General features: G+C 45.6%; 1 protein-coding gene across 4 annotated transcripts in view; it reads left to right on the forward strand.

Moving 5' to 3' along the window:
- The window catches only part of NRG1 (neuregulin 1), a 232141-nt gene that overhangs the window by 44414 nt on the left and 163028 nt on the right, over window positions 1–24699 (forward strand). For 3 of the 4 annotated variants that reach the window (XM_054032952.1, XM_054032954.1, XM_054032951.1), the window contains exons 3-5: window positions 6405–6529; window positions 16639–16689; window positions 20026–20076. In XM_054032952.1, the coding sequence (XP_053888927.1) occupies window positions 6405–6529; window positions 16639–16689; window positions 20026–20076 (227 nt within the window). The remainder of the gene's footprint in view (window positions 1–6404; window positions 6530–16638; window positions 16690–20025; window positions 20077–24699) is intronic. The other variant, XM_054032955.1, reaches the window with a different exon arrangement.

A 24699-nucleotide genomic window follows, 5' to 3' on the forward strand; every position in this document is an offset into this window, starting at 1 on the left:
AATCCCATATTGACATTTTGAACACATTATTTCATCTAAAGTGGACTTCAGGAGTACCCCTGATATGAGTGGTCTCTCTCCAAGCCTGCTTGAGAGCCAGTGGCCTGGCTGATACAAAAAACTAAACATTTCCTTTGTATCAGTCGACATACCAGGTAATGCCATTCAGAAAAGTCTGACACCCGTCCATGTCTTCTCACCTGTTAGTAAAATATTCACTCAATTGCCCACTTCTAATGGCAACATTTCAGTTCTTCATATTCTTTCTGTGCATTTCAAATCTGTCTGGCACCTGTGTGTCCAATAATTTGCGCTTGCTGCTTCACCTGGCTGTTGATATTAGAAATGAAACCACCCACGAAATGCTGCATGCAAGTGCACCGGCAGTTTGGGCTGCCATATTAGCTTCATTTGAATATTTGCTTACGGATAGCTTTCTGGATGACAGACAAAGTGTCACAGACTGGGATGTAGGCAGTTAGACCCAGTGGCTAGAACGGTGGTGGTCAGGCGTTAGTGGGCAGAGCCTGAGTCAAGCCAAGGGTCAGAGCCTGAGTGAGTAGCTGGGATGGTACATGGAAACAGAGATCTGGAACAAGGCAGGAGGACAGGGACAGGACAGGAAGGCAGGAGTCAGGAACAAGGCGGCAGTCAAAAAAGCAAACAGGATGTTAGGAGTCATTAAAAAGGGGATAGAGAATAAGACGGAGAATATCTTATTGCCCTTCTATAAATCGATGGTACACCCACATCTCGAATACTGCGTACAGATGTGGTCTCCTCATCTCAAAAAAGATATACTGGCATTAGAAAAAGTTCAGAAAAGGGCAACTAAAATGATTAGGGGATTGGAACGGGTCCCATATGAAGAGAGATTAAAGAGGCTAGAACTTTTCAGCTTGGAAAAGAGGAGACTAAGGGGGATATGATAGAGGGATATCAAATCATGAGTGGTGTGGAGAAAGTGGATAAGGAAAAGTTATTTACTTATTCCCATAATACAAGAACTAGGGGTCACCAAATGAAATTAATGGGCAGCAGGTTTAAAACAAATAAAAGGAAGGTCTTCACACAGTGCATAGTCAACCTGTGGAACTCCTTGCCTGAGGAGGTTGTGAAGGCTAGGACTATAACAGCGTTTAAAAGAGAACTGGATAAATTCATGGAGGTTAAGTCCATTAATGGCTATTAGCCAGGACGGGTAAGGAATGGTGTCTCTAGCCTCTGTTTGTCAGAGGGTGGAGATGGATGGCAGGAGAGAGATCACTTGATCATTGCCTGTTAGGTTCACTCCCTCTGGGGCACCTGGCACTGACCACTGTCAGTAGACAGGATACTGGGCTGGATGGACCTTTGGTCTGACCCAGTCTGGCCGTTCTTATACTCTAAGGCTTGGTCTACACTACCCCCCCTAATTCGAACTAAGGTACGCAACTTCAGCTACGTGAATAACGTAGCTGAAGTCGAAGTACCTTAGTTCGAACTTACCTTGGTCCACACGCGGCAGGCAGGCTCCCCCGTCGACTCCGCGGTACTCCTCTCGCCGAGCTGGAGTACCGCAGTCGACGGCAAGCACTTCCGGGTTCGACTTATCGCGTCCAGACTAGACGCGATAAGTCGAACCCAGAACTTCGATTTCCAGCCGTCGAACTAGCTGGTAAGTGTAGCCAAGGCCTAAGGCAGGGCTCAGAAGTCAGATGAGAAGGCAGAGTCCAATACAGCAGCCAGCCAGGGCTTCCCCGAGTTGCTCAGACAGCTTCCTGTGCCTCCTTGTGGCTTAAAAAGTGAGCCTGAGCCAATTGGAGAGGCCGGACATCTCCTCTACTATGGGTGGTGCCTTTGGTGAGCTAGAGTCCACCAGCCCATACTACCTGCTGGGACCAGCAAGCTGCTGGGTGGAGGCTGCTGTCTGAGCCCTGCCTTGGGGCCCCGAGGACCCAGCTTCGAGACACTCAGTCTCTGACACTGAGCACTCCTATAGTCTGGGCTTTGACTGCACTCTGGGTGGGGTTTTCTTCCTTGCATGCATGCAGATGAGCCCAGCATTTTTTAGCTGCTTCTTCATTTAAAGTGATGAATGAGTTTGGGTGTGCACTCCGTTATTTGAACTGTAACATTAGCTAACAATAATACCGATAATACCATTGATGCTGTGAATATTCCATTTCTTTCTCAGATTTTGAAACCATTGCTATGTATTTTGCACCTAAGAAAAATAACAAAATGCCAGGCCTGTTAGAATTCCACAACTAATGTGACTTATTTTCATCTCCTAACTTCCCTTTTCTATTCTAAAATTAAAAGTTTAGACCTCACTGTTTTTTCTAAGTTAAGATATCACTTAAGCGTTATGAAGAATTACAACTGTGCAGAGCGGAGGGTTTGTACCTCTCCCACAAGTGCTGCATAGATGGTTCTCATGGATCTTGATGGCTGAGAGAGAGAGAGAGGAAAGTAGACCCCTCCACGTGAAGCTGAAATGTGGGTGGGAGTCTAAAATATGAGAGACTGTTGAAACTGTGCTTTTTATTCCTGTGCACTTGAATGTTGGTCTCCCATAAGACTATAACCCAAAGATGCAGTACTTTGCATTCTCCAGTTGCTTTTGGAACAATTTTATCCCCATTTCATGGGATCAGAGGGAAGGTCCTCTCATGGATTAGCAACTGCTTTAAAAGACAGGAAATAAAGGGTAGGAATAAATGGTCAGTTTTCAGAAAGGAGAGAGAGAAATAGTGATCTCCCCCAGAGATCTGTACTGGGCCCAGTCCTATTCAACATATTCATACATGATCTGGAAAAAGAGGTAAACAGCATGGTGTCAAAATTTGCAGACAATACAAATTTACTCAAGAGAGTTAAGTCCAAAGCTGACTGTGAGGACTTACAAAGGGATCTCACAACTGGGCAACAAAATGGCAGATGAACCTGTACGTTGAGGTATGCAAAGTCATGCACATTGGAAAACATAAGCCAACCTATACATACAAAATTATGGGGGATGGATTAGCTGTTACCACAGAAGAAAGAGATCTTGGAGTTATTTTGGATAGTTCTCTGAAAACATCCACTCAATGTGCAGCAGCCGTCAAAAAAGCGAACATTCGGAAAGGGATAAGACAGAAAATGTAATACCACAATGTAAATCCATGGTATGCCCCGCCTTGAATACTTCATGCAGTTCTGAGTGCCCCATCTGAAAAAAGATCTATTAGAATTGGAAAAGGTACAGAGAAGGGCAACAAAAATGATTAAGGGTTTGGAACAGCTTCCGTATGAGGAGAAATTAATAAGACTGGGACTTTTCAGCTTGGAAAAGGGACGACTAAGGAGGGAATATGATTGAAGTCTGTAAAATCATGAATGGTTTGGAGAAAGTGAATGAATAAGGAAGTGTTCTTTGCTCCTTCACATGAAAAAAAAACCAGGGGTAACCCAATGAAATTAATATGCAACAGGTTTAAAACAACCAACATAACGCATGGTCAACCAGGGCTGGATTTAGGGGCAGGCGACTCAGGCAACCAGGTGGGCACCAGGCTCGGGGGTGCTGTTTTTGTTGTTAGTGACAAAAGGGAAAATAGAATGTTTGAAGTGACATGTTTCAGGTATTCTGTATGTGAATTCCTTTTTCACTAACCACCTAGAATGTTCTGGATCTTTATAGAATCTCATAAGGTATTCAAACGTTTAACAAATGGAGGGGGAGTGCCAAAGATGCTCCTCGCCTGCTGAGCCATTTGGTCTAGGCTGGCCCTGCAGTCAACCTGTGGAACTTGTTGCCAGGGGATGTTGTGAAGGCCAAAACTATAACCGGGTTCAAAAAAACTAACTAGATAAGTTTATGGAGGACAGGTTTGTTAGCTGTTAGCCAAGATGGTCAGGGATGCATCCCATGCTCTGGATGTCTCTAGCCCTGACGGCCAGAAGCTGGGAGTGAACAACAGACGATGGACTACTCAATTACCTGTTCTGTTCATTCCCTCTGAAGCACTTGGCATTGGCCACTGTTGGAAAATATGACCCTGGGCTAGATAGAGCATTGGTCTGAGGCAGTGTGACCATTCTCATGTTCTTACATATTCTTATCCCGCATCATCCACAAGCAGCTAGCATCATGCCACCTGAACTCCAGCCAGGAAGGTGGGCCAGTGAATACTGTTCCATGAATTGGCTCCACAACTTTAGCTGGCCTCCTCTCCCCCTATCAGTGGGGTGATGTTGCATCCTGAGTTAGCTGGCCTAGGCTCTGCCAGCCCCTGGTTTGCTCTACGGGCCTACTCCTTCTTCCCGTGGCGCTGGAACGTTTTTAGTAGTGGGGGTGCTGAAAGCCATCCCTCTTAACCCCTGTCCACCCATCCGCAGAGGCTGGGAGCAGGGCTGTGTCTCCAGGAGGGGGGACCTGGGCAGGGGTAGTGGGGCTGGGGCCATAGCTGGGGGCGGGAGTGGGGCCAGGAGTTGGCATTGGGGGCAGCAGCCGGGACCCCACGTGCAGGGCCAAGAGCAGAGCCTCGGCCATGGGACCAGGCACTGGGCCCCGGGACTAGACCCCTGGGAGCGGGAAGTGGGGTCGGCGGCCAGGACCTGAGCCTCAGGTGAGGTGAGGGGTTGGGGAGCAGAGAGTTGGCGGAGGGCCAGGAACAGGGCATGGGCGCGGGAAGCATCCCCAGGTTTAATGCATGGAGCCAGCAGCTGGGGAGTGGGGCACAGCTGGGGGTGCTTCCCACGCCTATGCCCTGTTCCCGGCCCTCCACCCACGCTCCGCTCCACAACCCCTCACTTCACCTAGGGCTCGGTTCCTGGTCGCTGGCCCCTCCCTCCCGCACCTATGCCTTCCTCTTCTTCTGATAATGGCCTGCTGGTCTACAGCCCCCTGTCTCCCTGATGGCTTGAGTCTGCAGTGGCTGCCTGGCACTGTTTCTCTTCCCCTCCACCCCCCCCAAGCATCAGAGCTGTTCTGATTCATCCCCTCTGCAATTGTGCCTTCGTGTGAAAACAGGAAACCTTAAGCGACTTAGCAACAACTGCTCCGTACTGTTGCAAGACCAATAGGCCACAAGGAAGAGCTGAGAAGGGGCACTGGTTGGCTCTGGGGATTGGTCCTAGGGTAGATAGAGCCTTTTACCTCTAGGTTACCACCTCCAATTTGAATCCAGCCAGGCTCATCCGTTCCTGACCATCATTTCAGTTCGATGACTGCTTGGCACCCTGTGTGCAGAGAGTTCAGACTCCCAGACTGTGGCTACATGCCAAGCATTACAGTGGTCCAGCTGCAGGGCTGCAGCTGTGTTGCTGTAGTAATGGTACTTGCCCAGCGAAAGAAGGGTTTTCCCATCGCTGTAGTAATCAACCCCTTGAGAATTCTTCCATCCACCTACCAGTGTCTACAGCAGGGCTTAGGTTGGCTTAACGACTTCTCTCAAGGGTGTGAATTTTTCACACCCCTGAGCAATGTCGCTCTGTTGACCTACAGTGGAGGTGTCGAACAGGCCTTAGTTCTGCTGGGAGTTCACAAATGTCCACAATATAACAACCACCACTTCATGTGGCCCCAAATTCCGACCATATTGGCACTCTCAGGAGAGAGAGCAAAGAGTGAATTACCCTCCCATCCTTAGCGATGGTCTGCCCTGGGCAGGGCTAAACCAGATTGGCTTGGCAGTGTGAGGAAGCCTATACCTAAACCGCCCGTGCTGTACCTGTTCTGTGGCCAAACAGAGAGCTGAGAATGACTGGTCCAGGTAATGGAATTACTGAGGTTACTTGTGGTCAGGGCCCTGCTGAGAGACACTAGAATGTGCTCCTACCAAATAAATGGCCAGGCAGGAGTTGTGCATTTTAAAATCTAATCTTAAAACCTTGGAGACTGATTAAATTACATCTCCTTGCCAGGAACAAAATGTAGCTTCATGCAGATTGCACTGCTGTCCACAATTTTTTGTTAGCGCTGGACAGTGATTTCCTAGTGGGGTTTCAAAGATTGCATAAAGAGCTTCGTGCATCTCAGGATTATTTATTCAGATGCTAGAAACTACAGTACTTGCACAGAACTCGGCTACTGGCAGCATGAACCACAGTGACAGGAGAATCTATCTATATTTTCTACAGGCACCCGTGTCCGTGGTGTCGGAGCACCTGCTGGTCCAGTTTCTTGAAGGGAGAAGGCTGGTTTTTGTAGATTTCCCTTAATAACAATGAGAACTCTCAAGCAGAAAAGTATAAACAAATGTATTTATTTCAGCTCTTTCCTGTGCCTATTCTGCAGAGTTCTCCAAACTCTGGTAGGGGTAAACTGGTGTAGTCAGAGGATGGAAGATTAATCTCTTCATTGGATAAATGCATTAGCTGCTTGTCATGATTATTACTCCGATAAAAGATGTAACATGTTGCTCCTGATTCCACAGGAAGTACTCGGAACTTCACATTTCTAAAGCATCGCTGGCGGACGCTGGGGAATACACGTGCAAAGTGAGCAACAAACTAGGGAATGACAGCACCAAAGCCAGCATTACCATCACGGACACCAATGGTAAGACGTGGCTGTTTGTTTAACTGCAGTTTAAAAGTTCTTGCATTAAAAGAGCCATCCGGACAAAAGGGTCTGCAGGGGAATGAGAACCTTGCAAGCATTGCAAGAGGTGCGTCCTCACTAGACCACACTGGAAGCAAAATAGAGATGAAAACACTTAAGTCTATTGTGGTGTAAATAAAATAAATTTAAAAACATTAGGCCTGATAAATAGGTACAACTGATTTTAGATTAAATTGTCCCTTGTTATGCAAACAAGCTGAGTCGTCATTACATTAGCACCCGGAAGACTCCACAGAGATTGACACCCCATTGTGCTAGGCGCTGTACAAACACATAGTGAGACTCAGCCCTGGCACCAAAGACCTTATGATCTAAACAGACAGGACTGACAAAGGGTGGAAGAAAGAGGGTATCGCTGTTCCCATTATACAAAAGAGTAACTGAGGCACATAGAGATTAAGTCTGTGGCAGAACCCAGATCTCCTGAGTCCCAGCCTTTACTAAAAACCAGCCCTCATCACTAAGTACTATTTGTATGGCTACGGAACGTGACCACCTCTCCTTTCACATATGTCGATAGTTGTCCTGACAGCTGGCACGTGAGGGAAATGTTTTAATGCAGGCTACGTGATCAACATATGAAGTCATTCATAGATATAAGCCTGTCTCATATACTGTCGTTTAGACTTGTGATTTGAGGAATGGAGGATCTGAGCAAGCAGAGCGCTCAAGCTTATTCAAAGTCATTTGAAGATACAAAATTATATTTTTCAAAGCTCCTTTCTGTTTCACTGATAGGAATTCTGACATATGCTTCTAGCAACATTTAGTTTGTATCACTGTATATAAACCTTTTCACAATACTCTTTCTGGTTATGACCCCAGTTGGCAGGTATACGCTTAAATTCTGTTTCTTGGACTTGTTGTTGAGTAATTAAAACATATTGACAGTTGAAATTCATGTAGGAGGCTTATGAGGGTGGGGGGACCATATACCTGATTAGATCAATACAGCAACTAAAAGACAACTTTTGTCCCTTAATGTGATGGAATTTGAAGACATCATTACAATGCAATGCATATTTGTTGCACACTGTGCCCTGAACTAGGAGATAAGTACCATGCAAATTGGAAAATGAAACTATAATCTTTATTTGTCATCAGTCTAAGTCTTTGGGCTTTTTTGTTAGTGTAGGGTTGTGGAATGACTTAGTGTGTGTGTATAGAATAGAATAGACTTAATATATCAAATACTCCTGAACTTGAGGAAAGTTTGGTCCTGATCTAAACTTTGCAGCCGGCCCTTGTGTCTCTAAAGAGGCTGAACCCTAGATCTAAACTAAATTTGATAAGCCAATATCAAACACCATCTCATACTGTGTAGTAATCCTCAATTTGATAAATAAATTCAGCATGCATGTGTGATGGCCTCACTGACACTGCCCATCTCAGCTGGTTCTACTAGCAAACCAAACCTCTGAGCAGCTGCTATTGCTGGCGGAATTTTCCATCCAAAATTAAGGGCAGCCTGGGTAACATCTGGTGACTACAAAAGCACTGGTTCCCCACTGTGTCAGAGAGCAGCATCCATTCAGCAGATTCTGACAGCCACTGTACCAGTGACCTTCTCACCCCTTGTTCCTCTGCTGCCAGTGACCTCTTCCCCTTTTGACCTTAATGATAGATTTGGGATCCAACCTCTGTAATGAGGCCTGAAGTGTAGACGTTCTGTGGCTCCCCTTCACATGTGTGGTCTGTAACTTGCCACAATAATAAAAACTCATTCAGCTCTTCGGTATCAACTTCCACGTCCATCTCACAGTCACCGAAGGAGCCTGAAAACAGCCATGTGCTGTGGCTGGCTGAGGTCTGGAGCAGTCTAAGTGCTGTTGTGGAATGTTAGCACATGTAGAGGTGAATGGAAGCCGAGCGCAGCTGGTGCAGCGGAGAGCTGGGATCCCAAGTTCATCCCTGGCTCTGGGGGTCACCACCTGATGGCAGGATAGCGAGCCAGGTATAAGCGACAGAGTCTCGGTTTGCTTGTGCTGGCACACGTACCAGTGGCTGAGAACCATTGCTGTTAACATCTATTTAACTAAATAAAGTGATCACTGCTCGAATTTGTGTGTTTATACAGTCGCAGTGTCATAACCCCATATTCTTTGTATTACATTCTAAATACAATAAGAAGGAATAGCTGTACGTATGTAGTGGTATTAGTTATTCGAGTTCTGGTAGCACCTAGAGGCTCCAGTCCTGTAGTGCTAGTTGCTGTACAAACATAAAGTAGGTGGAGGTGGTAGCAGCCGCTATAGTTTAATGTTGCTCTGCACTTTCCATGATAAGAGCCTGTTTTCAGTGCTGTATAACATTATCAAACTTCACTTGTTTGGGCTGAAATTTGTCAGGTGTCTGACTTGGGCTGAATTTATGTATTTATTTGTTTAAATTTCAGCTAAAATGGTTCAGCTGTTTCTGAGAATGGGATTATATTAAACGATTGGGACATTCCCCAGGGTATAATCTGGACATTTGAATAGCTGTGTCCCCTCAGTTCTGGGGTGCCTTTTACACTGCTTTGCTGTGAGAGCAACCACTCCTGGTCTGCTCTCACCCACCCTCCAGCATGGAAATTACTCCCAGCTATACCGAATGAGTGGTACGAGCAGCCACTCTTGAATTACACTGCACGGCAACACCAGCCAATTCCCAGTCCCAGACTTTCCCCAGAAATGTGCGTCTTGTACTGCTCAGCTCCCTCCTGGACAACACAAGCTCATATAAAGGCCGTCATTTTATTAATAGAAAATGATATGCACAAATCCTGTTCTCTCACATGGAGTTTCCCAAACACTTCAGTCCAAGCACACTGGTTTAGATAAAACAATAAAACAAGTTTATTAACTACTGAAAGATAGATTTTAAGTGATGAGGCATAAAAATCAGAGTTGGTTGCAAGAAAATAAAAGTGAAATGCAACTACTACCTAACTTAACAAGTTAAGTGTATTCAAAGCAAAAGTCTGTCTCACCACATGCTTCAGCAGTCTTACTGGCTGAATTCCTTTCAGACAGAATCCCTATCTCAGTCCAAAACTGTTTCCTTGTTCCTCAAGTGTTGTGGCTGTCATGGGTAGTGCAAAAGGGAGGAATAACTTGGGGCATGTTCTCCATTCTTATACTTTTCCTCCTCTTTGAGAATCATCTCCAGCTGGGGTTCAGGAGATAGAAAGTCTGTGTGGACAGGAACCTCCAGCTGTTTTTTTTAATCAAGATGTAAATTTCTTGCTCTTTCTTGCCAAAGAATAGCCACTTAACCAGGTGCAGGTCCATTTGATTTCGTTGACACCTAGCTGAGGCCTTCTGTCTGAGAGGAACTGGTTTGTGGCTGCTTTTCTGAACTTGGAATGTTTCAGTAATGCCATGCGGTAGAGTTTTATACCTTTACATACAATGCTGCCACGCGTATTTTACCAGGACAATAATGATCAGTAAATTATGAGTTTTCAAATGATATCTCATGAGACATACTTTGTACAGAATTTACCTTAGTCTTGAAAAAGGGGTAAACATAGGGGGCTACAGACTGTCACAAAGATTCTTACAGCCATTTTGTTGAGAAGTGCTTGTGCCTCCATGCTTTGGAGCAGGGATTTGAAATTTGGCTGTGGCAGTTGCCCTGCTGCCAGGGATATGCCTTTTGCTGTTCCCTGGAAAAAACACCCAAATCTGTTCAAAGTAGAAGTCTGAAAAATCTCAGTTCACCTATAGTAAATAGAGAATTGTCAGAATTTGACAGCTAAATTCTCCAAGGAGTGCACTGAGCATGCTCCCTCCAGTCACAGCTCCAGGTGCTGCTCAGACTGCGAATGCACTGTTGTCACTGAGTATGCTCCACCCCAGGGATGCAGAGGCCGATCAGGACTTTACCTTTAATGGCTGCTGGGGACTGCTGTGGTGAAGGGGAGAGAGACTGAGATCAAATGAGGAGCCTGGTGTCGGGGGAGATTAAGACTGACTGGGCAAGGAGCTTGGGGAGGGAGACGGGATGAGGTGATGGGGTGAGGGAAAGACTGGGATCTGGATGGGCAGTCTGAAGGGGGAAACTAGGACTAGGATAAAGTGTCTGGGCAGGGGGTGGAGACTGGGACTGGCTAGGTAAGGAGACTGGCATGAGGAGCCAGGGATGGGGGAGATGAGACATGACAGGGACAGAAGGAGTCGGGCTTGGGGAATAAAAGAGGACAGAAGGGTCTGAGCCCACTAGATTACATTCTCTTTCAGAATCGGGAATGTAACCAAAGATTCCTCTGCTGTCAGCAATTACCTGTGAAACCCACTGGCAAAGTGTGTTCCTCCTAGAGCATTACAACCTGCTACTGTTATCAGTTACTCCATTAGGTCAAGCAGCAGAGGTCTGTGCTGTGGATCTAAAGGTTCCAGCCCTGCTGATGCTCACATGGATGTCAATATGATACGGCTTAATGGAATTCCTGGGGTAAAAATCTAGAAAATTGCATACAAAAAATGTTAGGGTTGCAAAATCAAGAACTTAGAAGTTGGGAAATGCCAGAAATAAAGTTGCCGAAGGACCCTTAATTTGGCCCCCTTGGGTATATGCATTATGGTACAGTCTTTAATTACATGCTCACATATTATTATGTGCCACAGAAGCCCTTTTTCTTCTAGTTAGCTACTTTTGATTGAACTTGGGTCTACTTATTGTGTTTTAACAACTACGTTTTGTTTTCCCTATTCTCCTTCCAAGTGCAAAGTAGTCCCCTTGTGTTTGGAATGTGGGCCTGAAGACTATCAGGCTTGCCCTTGTGCTGGATTGTTTTTTCTTCCTGCCAGGCTATGTGCTGTATTTGGCTGGACAGATCGTCTCGTAGAATTTGTTTGGAGATGAAAGGAACTTGAATTTCTCATGTAGGGTGCCTTATAAATAGATTTTTTTTATTTAAAAAATACAACTAAAATCAAATTATAAGAATATTCTAAAAATTACAATTTCTAGTTTCTAGCAGTCTTAATGGTATGCAGCAGTTCATCTGTCCTCTTTTCATTTATAATGAGCGTAACTTGCCCACAGGGTACAAACTGCCTTCTTATTTGGCCTCCTTCTTTTTCACACGTGCTTCCCTAAGAAGGACTGTAGCTGAGGTCAGTAAAGATGCACAAAACTCTTTTGGAGATCTATAAATAGAGAGCACTGGGATTTGGGTGCATTGTGCTAATTGCTTTATATACTAATTTGTCACTTTTCCTATGCAGAGGGGTTCTTGCAGCACACTTTTTACTTTTATTATTTTTTAAGGATCATTTTAACTGTAGTAAAAGAGCATTGATACAGTAATATAAACTAAGGGCAGAGTTTTCAAATGTGTCTTCCAAAAGTTACACACCAAAATCCATATGTAGACACCAAAGGAAATAACTGTATTTTCAAAAGGACTGAACACCCTGCATTGATTTCAACTTTACACATCCCCATTTGGAAATGGTGATGTGCAGCCACCATTTCATTAATGCGTGGACTTCTTCACAGTGTAACGCAATAGTGTTGGTACTATAACACCATTCAGCATGTCAAATGGAGACAGTTAAGAATGCGGGATTTCTCATGCCACCATAGGCTGGTCCATTGAATCCACTATCCTGCCTCTGCAGGTAGCCAATGTCTGATGCTTAAGAGGAAGGCAAATAAAATCATAAATGAAATCCAGCCTTACAAACATTAAATCCCATAATGCACCTGGCCAACTGTGCAATGCATTTTGTGAAAGAAAAATCCCTTTGTGGCCCTATATTGATCAGTCTGAAGTTTGATTAGAGCAAGAGACCCAGACTATCCATCTCTGGTGTGCTTGGCGAGGCCATGCTAGGAATTGTGGGCCAGATTCTCAGCTGATGTAAATCAGCATAGCTCCATTGCAGCCAGTGGAATCCAGCGAGGATCTGGACCTAGTTGCATTTGTTTTAATGGTGCAATTTGAGTAGGAAGAACAGTGTCACCACTTCAGCACCCCTCCTGAATGGATGAGGAGGGTAAGGAGCTATGAACATAGCTGGGCAGGGAGGGAAATGTGTGTGGGCAACTTCCATTCCTTTGGACAGCTTTCAGTGATGAAAAGATTAAACGACAGCATCAACCACTCAGATGAGCTCAGGCAGAAATATCCCTCAGAGTTTGGAGTAGGGGCAGAGCTCTCACAAGCATCAGGAAGCATGACCTCAGTGGAGCCATGAGAAACACAGGGGTCTCTGTTCCATTTGGAACTTTCTACAGGAATATGAGTCACATAAAAATGACCAATCCATCAATTCCAAGGAACTAGAGGGGAAACCCGTAGGGATAACTAGCTCAGCTTTTCAATGATCAATAAATAACATGAAGATATGAATGCACAGATCGTCCTTTTGGTATGTCAGCAACATAACCCCAATTAATCGTTTGAAATCAAATGTTTAATAACAATGTCGCTTTGTACTATACAGGAGCTACATGAAAGCCAACGCTTGGAAAGTGAATGAAACATGCTAAAAGCAATTCCTCCATGTCCGGTTATATTTTCATACATACCCATTTATGTTTAGTGATATAGTGTATCTCACCAAACTCCTCCATACACCGCATACTCGCCATAGAACGCTGCAGAAAGGGAGCACGGAGATGTGCCAGTGGCTTCTATATGAGACGAGGGCACTGGGAGTTATCCCTGGAGAAAGGCATTCTCTGTTCTTAACATGATTAAGACCTTTCCCTGTAGCTTTGGACCATCACAATCTCTCTGCCAGGCTCTGGAGGAGGAAACTCCCTCTACTCCAACAGGACCTGTGAGTGAGAGGAGGTCTGCCTTTTATTCCAGGGATCCTCCTCTTTCTGGGAGTCCCTGATGAGAACACTGCTTAGGAGTGGATTTCTCTGCTCCTTGCTTTGCCGTCCTGTCTGTCTCCCCATTTAGCTGTGAAGCCCCTCCTCCTCCAGGCATGGGTAGCTGACTCTGCCAGAGGGGCCTGGGTGCATAGGGCAGGGCGTTGGTGCAGTCATCTGTTTAATGTCAGCTAGATCAGGTATAGTCTGTTTGTGGTGTCAAAGTTGTGTCTCCAGCTCTTATGAAGGCATGGACACAATGGGTGTCAGCCCACCTTTGGGAATGATTTGGAAGAGTGGCATGTCAGGTCAGACTCCGGCAAGTAGACCATTCAGCTGCGTTCACACAGCACTCCTTGTCTGAGCGGCTATCCCTTCTTTCTCAGCACAGCTTTCCTGGAGGAGAACAATGGATCAGATTGAAGACACAGCAGGCAGTTTGTGCTGCTGAGCCCTTCGTGGTCTTTGCCTTCTCTTCAGTCACCTGCCAGGGAGAGAGCGCAGACTGGGTCTGGCTGGAGGACCGGGACGGTGGGCGTGAGAACTCCTGCCGTGTTGCCTCAAAAAACCCAACATTTCACTTGCCTCTCCCTCTGCAGTTTTTGCCTAGGGAAGTGGAGGAGCAACAGGCAAATGTTTCCATGTTCAGGGAAGAGTTTGTGTCTTTTGTTAAGCTCTGACAGTACAGCGACTCTCACAGACCTTAGATGTGCCCCAAGAGGAATGGGATAGGTGCTGGCACTAGGGGTACTTCCCCGCCCCCTGGCTCGAATTGGTTTCCATCATATACAGGGTTTACAGTTTGATTCAATGGCTCTACGCATCCCCACTACAAAAATTGTTCCAGCACCGCTGAATACGCGTGGTGGGGGAGTTACAATGGACAGGGCTATTAACATTGTTGCTGTTGATGGAGACCAAGATGTGAAGCTGAAGGGAGGGCCAGAAGCCACTCTGCAGATCACCAGCTTCTCACAGTGCTGAAGATACCACTACTGAAAACCTCCTGCTGCTCTTCCGCCTCTGCGAGTGCTGGAGGCCACCTTCAGGCCACCTTCCTCTTTCTTCCCAGCCTGTTTTCTACAGGTGTTGTGCGGAGTGGAATGTATCGTGGCAGTGGTGCAGCATGCAGTCCTCGTTAAGCAATCATAAGCACCTGTTGTGTTTTACACCTTCAGCTGTTGATGTTACTAACCACACTTGATGCTGTGTGACTGTGCCACCTGTTCTCTGAATGTGGTTCTTCTGGAAGCCCTGTTGGTGCCGAGCTTCTGGTCATATCTCCCGCTACAAATGCAACTCGCCGTCTGTATTGGTGGAAGCATGGACTAAGCCTTGACTGATGGTGCCCAGCCTGTAACGAGAACGGTGAGAGTGCCAGCTCAGTACAGGCACTGAATGGAACACTGTTTCTTTCAGAAGAAAAGAAAATGTCGCTCCAATACGGCCTGAGGCAGAGATGTCTGAGGTGCCAGACCTGCTGCGTCCCCTCTCATTTTTAAGAAAGGCAGCTCAGATTATATATCAGTGCACTGTCTCCATCCCTGACAATCTGCATAGATCCTTACTGGTGCTCAGCCATGCACCCCCACATGCCAGACCCTTGTGTGACAAGATTTTGACCCTAGTATTTTATATGCGTATGTACACTATTCTTTTGCAGAGCACCCACCACAGAGTAGCGGGGGAGCACTTCATAACAATTTTTCCTGCATCATGAGATAATCATGGACCACGTGTCCCAGAGAGGAAACTGGGCCACAAGGAAAAAAAATCCAAACAGAAGAGCTAGTGAAAAAGGGAGGCCAGAGAGGTAATACAGATCCTAATACAAAGGCCTTACATCAAGCTTTGATTGCAGCTACATTGAGGGAAATTACATAGACTGGTTCTTGATGCTGGTCATGTCCATGTGCAACCTCAGGATCAAGAACAGAGAACAACCTAGTAGTCTTATTTGCCTTGAAAGAAAATGGTGGACAGATATCCCTCCACTAACCCATGCCTTGATAAGGGATTTCTGTATCTTTGTAGGACTACAGAAAATGGAAACAATCTGAATGTCCCAGGGAGTTGGAATATTTTGAACAATGTGACAGGGCTCCACAATTGGGTGCAGACCACAGTTGTTCAGGAAGATCTAACACTAAACCATGGCCAATGGCTGTCAGAGTTCTTTTCCCAAGTGTCTTCTGCGTTCTTCTTCTGTATTCCTTTTGTCTGATCTGGAAGCTCACACGCTTAACATTCTAAGCAGGATGTTCTCAACACTTCTTGAAATGGTGGCATCTATGACCCTTCTCGTTCTCCAGCCAAGCATGAGGATATTGTACTACTAATGGAGTTGTAACTTGTGCAGCGATAAAGAACTTTACCATCTCAGTGCTTGATAACTGTCTAGACAACTTCAGAAAACTTACAGTCCAGGAACATGTCTGAAGAGTTTTCTACTCAGCCAGACATCACAATAGCATATTGTGATATGGATGTTCAGTGCTCTGGGTCCCCACAGAAACCTGCTCTAACAGAAAGCCATCCATCTACTTATTAGACACTCTGCTAACCATCTGGCAAGGAGCTAAGTGCTGGTACTATCATGTACGATTGCCACCGACTTTTATATCAACAAGCAAAGTGGGGAGAAGCCTATGGCATTATGCCAAGAGCTGTCATTCCCTGGGACTTTTGTATAACAACAACTTGACTCCACTTTTGTGCAACATGAATGCTCACTTCCAAAGCAGAGACTTCCGCCTCCACCATGAGTTGCATGTGAGTTAGAAGATTTCCATGAAGTAGAGAAGGACACCATTGGATATATTCACGAATAAGTAAAATAGGATGACCAGAAATCTTTCTTTGCAAAATCCAACTGTTTAGAAGCACAAGGGCTCAACTGAACTGTTCCATAAATACAGCCATTTGTGTGCTTTTCCTCAGTTGCCGTGGATCCATTATTCCCAGATGAGAATGAGAGACTTGACCAACAGGGTCATTCTACCCATAGATCATCCCGTGTTTTCCCCCAGGAAGCTATTTTGCAAATAGACAGTCAACTGCAGTAGGCATCCTGGCCCCTGAGGCTGAAGTCTGAGCTTGCTTTTTAGAGCTTCTATTTTTTCCTTGAGCCGGTCCTTTCTTACCAGATAAACTGGCTTTTACTGCTAAGAATGATGAGTTCAGGATCTTCTGAAACCATATTGTAACCTCCTGTTACCTTTTATGTTTTACAGAGCACTCCAGCAAGACACCCGTATCAACAGAAGGAGCAAAATCTTCCTCACGTAAGTCAAATTAAACGGTCTCGTCTCTCTCCAATTAGTTCGTCAGACCTAGGTCTGCTCTCTCTCGCTCATTCTGCATATAATGATTTGCCTGGAGCCAGAGCTCCAGCATGTGGGAGTGAGAGTGACTTGAATACTGGCCCTGCATTGGTGACTTTAAAATAGGAGTGAGCTATTCAGTACGTTCCTGCTTTTTAATACTTTAACGTGGAGGTGCTCTTTAGCAAACAATTAAAGAAGGGGATAAGCATAACTTCCAGCGTCTCTGAGCTGTATACGTTGTCCTACCTTGTTCACTGCAACCGTCTATGCTGCAGCTCACCTGACCTCTTCTTGGGTTATAGGTTACTAGTAACCCTTCACCTGCTGGAACACATCTTTACACTTGGGCCATAACAGAATCTTTCCCACCGACAAGTAGCTGTATCTGACTCTCTGCCTGTGCATGTGCATTTTGTAGGATGGCAGTGTCAAATATGTTCATGTTTCCTAGCAGGCTACACAATGATTATCTCACATTCATGTAAGAGTGGGTCCTCAGTAGCTATGTGGCCCACATAGGTTCCTGGCTAGCTCATAGTGACCCTTTCTTGTCCCTTAATGACTCCATACGACCTGTGTGATCAGGTCACCAGCACCTCCTTTATCTTTCTCCTATGGGTGGCTTAACCTGACAGGATCTGCAGTCTGGTACTGCCCTTGTGCAGGTTTCATGAATGCAGGTGGTATTCTTGGTCTGTGCTTTTACCACCTTTGAGGCTGTGTCAGCTTGGTATAAACTCTTCTGTGTCTAGCTCACCTTCAAATCAGTGTGAGTGTTCCTCTCCACATTCTGCCCTTGAGCAGCTCTGCTGCTAAGTGTTCCAGGCGTATGAGGGGCGTGTTTCTAGGCTCCAGGGGCATTCAGAGTGCACTGGCTTTCTTTACAAAAGAAAAAAAAGAAATATTAGTGTTACTTTATAAATGGTCCCTGTATGGTAGATGGTAAATATAACACTGATACTTTATAAATGGTCATGTCTCTCCTACCATGTCTGGCTGAGGAAGTTGTAGACTGGCGTGGATAAGACCTCTATCCCACTGATTTGCAAAATTGCACAGATCCGGGCTGGCAAAGGGACAGTGGTCTCTCACTAGCTCTTCTGGAATGCCGTATCTGGCAAAGGCTGCTTTTAGTCTGAGATGACAACATTGGTAGGCTAGATCAAGGAGAAAAGTGTGACCACAAGAATTTGCATTAAGCATGCCTGCAGCCTGTCCTTTGATGCATCTCTGTGTGTGGTAGGCTTGGGAAATCTTGGCACTGGTGTCTAACAAATGCCCATCAGATGATCCAGGATTCACTCATATTCTCAGTGTGGCTGTCTGTATTGCTTCACTTGATACATATTAGACCAAACGGTTCATAGCAAGTGTTCCTGTAAGCACTGGAGCCAGTTTTGTTCAGAGGAGTGTCATGCTGGCCCTGGCCTGCACTTTATTCTCATTTCCTCACCCCTTGTGATGTAAGAACAAAACCTGTACACAGCACTCCTTTCTTCACAGAGCCTGCGATTTTGCTACTTGTGTTCTTCCTATTGCCTGCTTCTGTACAGGAATATTCTCCTCTTTGCTGTGGCTGTGACAGAGGCTATGATGTGGACTCTGAGGTGCGCAAAAGGACATTTGCTACTAAAATACTGCACTTGCAGATTTAATACCAAATCGTAAATAACAAAACTACTTCCCACCCATGGGAGTATTAAAGTGCATAAGGCTGATGACTACTTCTCAGGGTACTCTCTTCCTAGAATTCTGAATAGAGAGTTGGCCACTTAGCACAGGACATCATCTTACGTTGGGATGGAGTCGGGATGGGTCGGGATGACTCTGTTCAGCTCTTGTACATCCAAATATACCCATAATGTGCCATTTTTCTTTTCCATTCTCACAAAGCTGTTAATCCTGGATCCATGCTACTTCTGCTCTGTAAATCATTACAGAATCCTCTAGCTGTTTCAGAATAATGGGGATTTTATGCACCCTGCAGAATTATTCAGCACCCTGCAATACAGATGAGCACATTAGATCTTCTTTGATGATTGGAAATAGACTAGTGTGCGGTGCTCCTGTTTAGACTGCCACTGACCAATTGCCTAGGAGTGCTGCTTTAGTATCTTTGTAGCTGAAGGAACTTGCAGAGTCACCTTAACTTCAGGTGTGATTTCCCTCTACATGATTATTCCTTTTGGGCCCTATACTCGAACCCCAGTGGGCTACTGTGACCCTGGTTTCTAAATTAAGATTTCTACTAGGAATATGGCAGTGTGTTTAGCCTGTGCCCGATGGTCTATCAGAAACCTCACTGATACATTCTTGGGGTTGTTGTTCAACGCTGAGCATTACTTGGCTCTGTCTTCCTCTCGCTGGTTGCATGGTATTCTACTGCTACCACAAGTAAAGTCCTCTTTCTGCATGGGTTCTGTATTACTGCTTTCTAGCTGAGATGCTGTCCTGCACACCTTTGCATATGACTACTGTACTCATGTGTTACACTATATATTGCCCAGACCCTCGATGGATAGAACTTTTGCAACTCCTAAATGCATGCCCTGGTTTTGTTGCACGCATTTGGCGCCTTGTACCTTTTGTCTCAGTAGGTCTGGGCCTGGTTTGATTGGCCTGGGTCTGGTTTTATATGTCTCCCAGAACTAGTTGCTTCACCTGTCCTACAAATTGTGATTCACTTCTGCCAGCTTAAGTCTGCTTCTTTCTTTTTTACCACATTATGCTGCCACTAAGTACAATTTTGTTCTTGAACATATCCTCCTTTCACAGTTTCCTGTCTGTGCTCCGTTCCGGCTGTGGATATGTCCGAAACTGGTGGCTTTCATACACACTGCTCTCCTTTTAGTCACAGCAGTCCCTAAGCACAGCTATTATTTAACGTAGCGTTGAAGATCCGTTTGGCGTTGTTCTAGAGAGTTACTTGCTCTCAGCACTTCCTTGCTCAATACGCAGAATAGAATGGCCACTTTCAGGCCCTTTGCTTTCTGGCTGCCCCTGATTCTGTCACAGGCAGCTGAAAACATTGTTTCTATCGCTGCCAAATTTTTTTTACGTTTCATTCCAAGGACAATGGATCATTTTTGCATTAATTGTTTATTCATGGTGTGCCCTGGACTTGCTGTAGTGACTTTGAAGTTCCTCACTTTCTGGAGTTGTTATTCTTTTTTCTTTCCTTCGGTGGTTTTCTTTATTTTTTTCTGGGGAAGACAAGTTCAGGATCTTCCAATACAATGTGATAGTTTTTTTGTATCTCCTTATGACCTTGTTGTTACCTTCTGTGTGTTGCAGAGCCCGTGTTTGGGATACAAGCATCAACAGAAGGAACTAATGCCTCCTCCTGTAAGTACATACAAACAGTTCTAGTCTTTACGAACTAGCTCTCCAGACACATATTTTCCTCTCCAGCTCCATGAGTGGATAATGAAGTTATCCCATAGATGCAGTAAGTGACAGGGAGCGACGCACCTGCATTTTGGGACTATCAATATATTTGTTAAGTGTCAGTGTTCGGGAATGCTATTGTATCAGTCTTTGAGCTTCAGAACCTCAGTCAGAGATGGTCCAACCTTTACAGCCTCAGGGTCACACGTGTTATTTCAGAAAGGTCGAGGGGCCATACTCAGGCAGTGCAGAGGGAGAGGAAACCACCGAAGTCTCCTACTGGGAATTTCCCCCTTGTGGGGGAGTCCCCAGCAAGCACTCTGGCTTCTCCCTCCCTCTGCTCAGCGCATGGTACTGGAATGTGCTATGCTCCAGCTAGGCCGCATTTGGAGCATGGCCCCTGAGGGTCCTTCCAAGTCTGTTGCCAGCTGGCTCATGTTAAAGCTTCGCCGTTTCTTCTCTCTTTCCCCTGTCCTGGGCTGCCCTGGGTGGCTGCATGGGGGCAGGGAGACGTTTTGGCTGAAGTTCAGGCAGAGCCCGCTGAGCTCCTACCCGACTCTCCGTGGGGCTCCGGCAGCCCAGCAGGGAAGTGGACAATGGAGGAGCAAGAGCTACTCTTCTCCCTCCTCTGCAGTGCAGAGGCAGCCAGCGGGGGGGAGGTGCTGAGCAGATGCGCCAGGGAAGGGACAGCAACTGCTGTGACTGCTCCCAGCTAGGGTGACCGGATGTCCCGATTTTATAGGCACAGTTCCGATTTTGGGGTCTTTTATCCCCCACCCCCGTCCCGATTTTTCACACTTGCTGTCTGGTCACCCTACTCCCAGCAGAGCTCCTGGGGCTGCAGGAGAAGCAGTAGGAAGCAACTGTGGAGGCGGCACGCCTACATCCTCCATGTCGTGATGGGGCTGATTCAGACCCTTCCGTTTGAATATCGTAGGTTGCAGCTCTGGGAGCCACTTTTAAATTCATGACAATGTGCACATATTCGTCTTAACACAGTCACCCTGGATGGCCACAGTTTAGAAGCCCCTACACCCACTGGACACCCCTGGCCCAGACAGCTAATTTTTGAGAGTTGGGAAGGCATTCCACCCCGGAGTACATCACTGTGTAACTGATGGGACAATTGGTGGGGAGGGGCTCCTCTTCCGCTGAACCACTAGGACCTGGCTACTGCTGGGGTAAATGGACCATTGGTCTGATGATCCCTCATGACAGTTCATGTGTTTCTATAAAATGTATTCTGCACGGTATAGCAAACTATATATAGATGCCCTTAATTCATGTGTAATAGCTACTGTAGGAGCATAATATGGCATTTTCAAGGCCAAATGCCTGGACGTGGAACTCAGAATATTCTCTGTGCTTAAAATGAGAAATAAGATTAATGCCTGCAGATTTTTTTCTAGCTATTGGATTGATTGGTGCTTTTAACTGTGTGTCGAGGGAAAATAAGAAATTAGGGGCCGGCAAAAATCTTTCAGCCTGCAAGGTCAGAGTAATAAATGGGATCTTACATTTTTGAGGCATAACAGCAGGGCAAAAAGACAACCCACCTGAAAGGCATCCTCAGTACTGAGTATTTAAAATAGCTTCTTAGACTTCCACGACCAAATTCTGCTCTCACACTGATGGAAATGAGAAGTCGCTCCATTCAAGTCAGCAGAATTAAACAGGAAAACTGTTGAGAGAGCACAAGTAGACCCCACCGCCTTGCCCCTCGGGTAGCCAAAACACTCCCAAAGCAGAATGGTCGTGTTTTATATTCGCTTGGCACATGGGTAGACACTGACGCACGGGGCATGGCAAGGCGAGATGTTTGAAGATTAGGTCCCCATATATGGTATGAAGTTGTTTAGGGTTTTTTTCCTGATTTGACTGAGTCATGCCCATTTCACAGTAGTTGTTTTGAATCTTGTAACAGCCAGAGGAGGTAAAATAAACTCTTTCCTTCCACCACACTGAGAAGATTAGATGTTGTTTCAGAAAACATACCAGAAGTGTCGCCATCAGCCAAACACAAGAAGGAATCCCAGAACATTGCCCTGGCCTAAATTTTCTTAAGTGACCAGTGATTTTAGGTGCCTCCTTTTTGCGGGGGCCCAACTTGAAACATCTTAAGGGTGCCTGGTTTTCAGCGGGCAGGTGCTCACTGCTTTCTAAGATCATGTCCCTTTAAGGTGTGTCAAGTTTGGCACCCAAAAATTGAGGTGCCCTTCTCAAAATCACTAGTCCCTTTTAAAATGTAGGTATTGGTGCTTGTAATTATCCAGCAGTTCATCTGGACCAGTAGAAAAGAATATGAACAGATAATGACGCTCCACTATCTTACTGAAGCCACCAGGCTTGTGAAACTAACTGACAACAGAACGGTCTGGAAATCCAGGAGAGGAGAGAGAAAATTCAGGTCAAAGCCTGTTCATATCCTCTTTCATCATCCAAGGATCTATGGATGATACTAACTTACCAACGATAGCGCTGTCAGATGGTTTGTTTTCCAAATGCAAAGTAAATTATACTTGCAGGATAGTATCCATTAAGTTTATTTTTTATTATTCAATACTGAAAACTAAATTATAGCTTTTATTTTTCTCATCAGTGTAGTTCTGTGTGATAGAATTTCCCCTGCAGGATTGGATGAGTTAAGTGAGCAAATCACTAGTAATTGAAGCCCTTTGTGCTATCATTAGCAAGGGTTTCCGAGGTCATCTGAGCAGCTAGGGGATGGAAGTCATTTTTCTTCTGTTTTTAGGGCTGCAGTGACCTGAAACAAATCCCTCACAACCTATAACTCTTTTCTGTATGATGCTGGTGAGGGAGAAGTAATTCTGAAACTTTACCTGCAAGACAACTCAGTGCCTTGGTATCACATGCTTTTAGTTAACTGCGTGCTTAAGACCAGAAAGAAAAATTTGGTTGGCTTTGCAGTGTTAAGAGAATTGCTGTAAAAATGTTCTGCTTCATCACCATGACAGTCAAATATTGTGTTGCATGGCCTTGCTCTTATTTCACAAAGTGTCCCTAAAGATGTATTCTTCCTTGTAAAATTATAACATGATGAGATTCTATAGTAACCATGTGCTGTGTTGATGCACCAGACAATTATTGAAGTACCAGTCATAATCAGAACCTTGCACTGCGGCAAAATCTCTGCATGGGGAGAAGTGGGTGGGTGATCTCCGTGTATCGGATGTTCCATAGAGTGTTTTGCTGGGCACTGTCTCTGTGTACGTTGTATAAGCACGAGGAAGAGTTTCTGAGCACTTTTGATCTGCTGGTAACCTGTGGGCTGGGATCAAGAAGGGGGAAGCCAGTCACATTGGGATCTCAGCCTGGATCAGCATGGGGGAACTGTTTGCAGGACAGAAAAGGCAGATGGGCTTGCGCTGAGGGGAGAGGAAAATCAGACCTTGGAAAGGCTTAGGTGGTTCTGCTTCATGGGGATGGCAGGGAGTTGTCCAAGGGTTTATGGAAATGTGAGGGGCCTTGAAGTGTTGTGGAGAGACAGTGGGAGGGCGTGGTGGCTGTCAGGAAACCAGGGAACGTGTTAGTTGGGAGAAGGAGAAGAAACTGAAGAGGAGTTTTCTCTTTTTCATTCTTCCACACAGAACAAGCGTCATCCTTGATGTTCTTGTGGTAAAACTAGTTTCAAACTAATGAGCAATAGCAGTGGGAAACGTTGGACTTGAAAAGAGTCAAAACCTGTAAGAAAGTCAAAGGAAAGATCAAAACCTCTGGGGAGAATATTTGTCTGAAGGGGCACTGCTGAATAGTGAGGATCCCTCACCCACAGAGACGCCTTCAGTGTAATTATTTCCACATGGCCTCCATTCTACAAAAGCCCCACATTTATTTTTCCTAAAATAGATCCTCAGCAGTCCTGTTCAGGAAGTCCTGGTTCATAAAACCCACGTGAGCTACTTAACCCGGTGTTTGACCGTCTTTATTCTTGAAAAATAAAAAAAGAGAGAGGAAAACCCCAACCCTTTTTGGAATAAACTCTGGCCTTATCATTCATTAAAGACCAAACCCATGCACTGTGTGAGAAGGCAGAGTATTTGGGCTCCAGGTGGATGCAGGGGTGGGGGTGGGGGGGTTAGAAAGGTGAAATCCACCACCTCCAACCTGGGGAAAGGCTATGGTAGCAATGCAGCTCTCTCCAGAAGTGCTAGTGCTAAGGGTGCAATCGCACCCCCTGGCTTGAAGTGGTTTCCAACATATACAGGGTTTACAGTTTGCTTTATATTGTTCCAGCACCACTGGCTCCCTCTTCTTTGAGTGTCATTGTGTGGATTGAAATAGCAGCTGTGGTCCTTCTCTGCCAATTGTGTCCACTAATCCACATGCATCGCAGCCTGCTGTGCAAGCCTATGATGAGCCAGGCCAGAGAAATCTTCCAGGGTGTGCAGGAACTCCTACACAACTGCTCCTCCCATGGTCCTGCTGTATAGTTTCTGTTCAGATCTGAAGTGGAGGGCAGCACCTGGTGTTGACCCTCTGCTCTCTGGATGAATTTCACTTTATTTTCTCCTAAACCTAAATGACAAGAATGGCCATGCTGGGTCAGACCAATGGTCCATC

This window comes from Malaclemys terrapin, chromosome 6 (assembly GCF_027887155.1).
Source record: "Malaclemys terrapin pileata isolate rMalTer1 chromosome 6, rMalTer1.hap1, whole genome shotgun sequence".
Classification (NCBI taxonomy): Eukaryota; Metazoa; Chordata; order Testudines; family Emydidae; genus Malaclemys; species Malaclemys terrapin.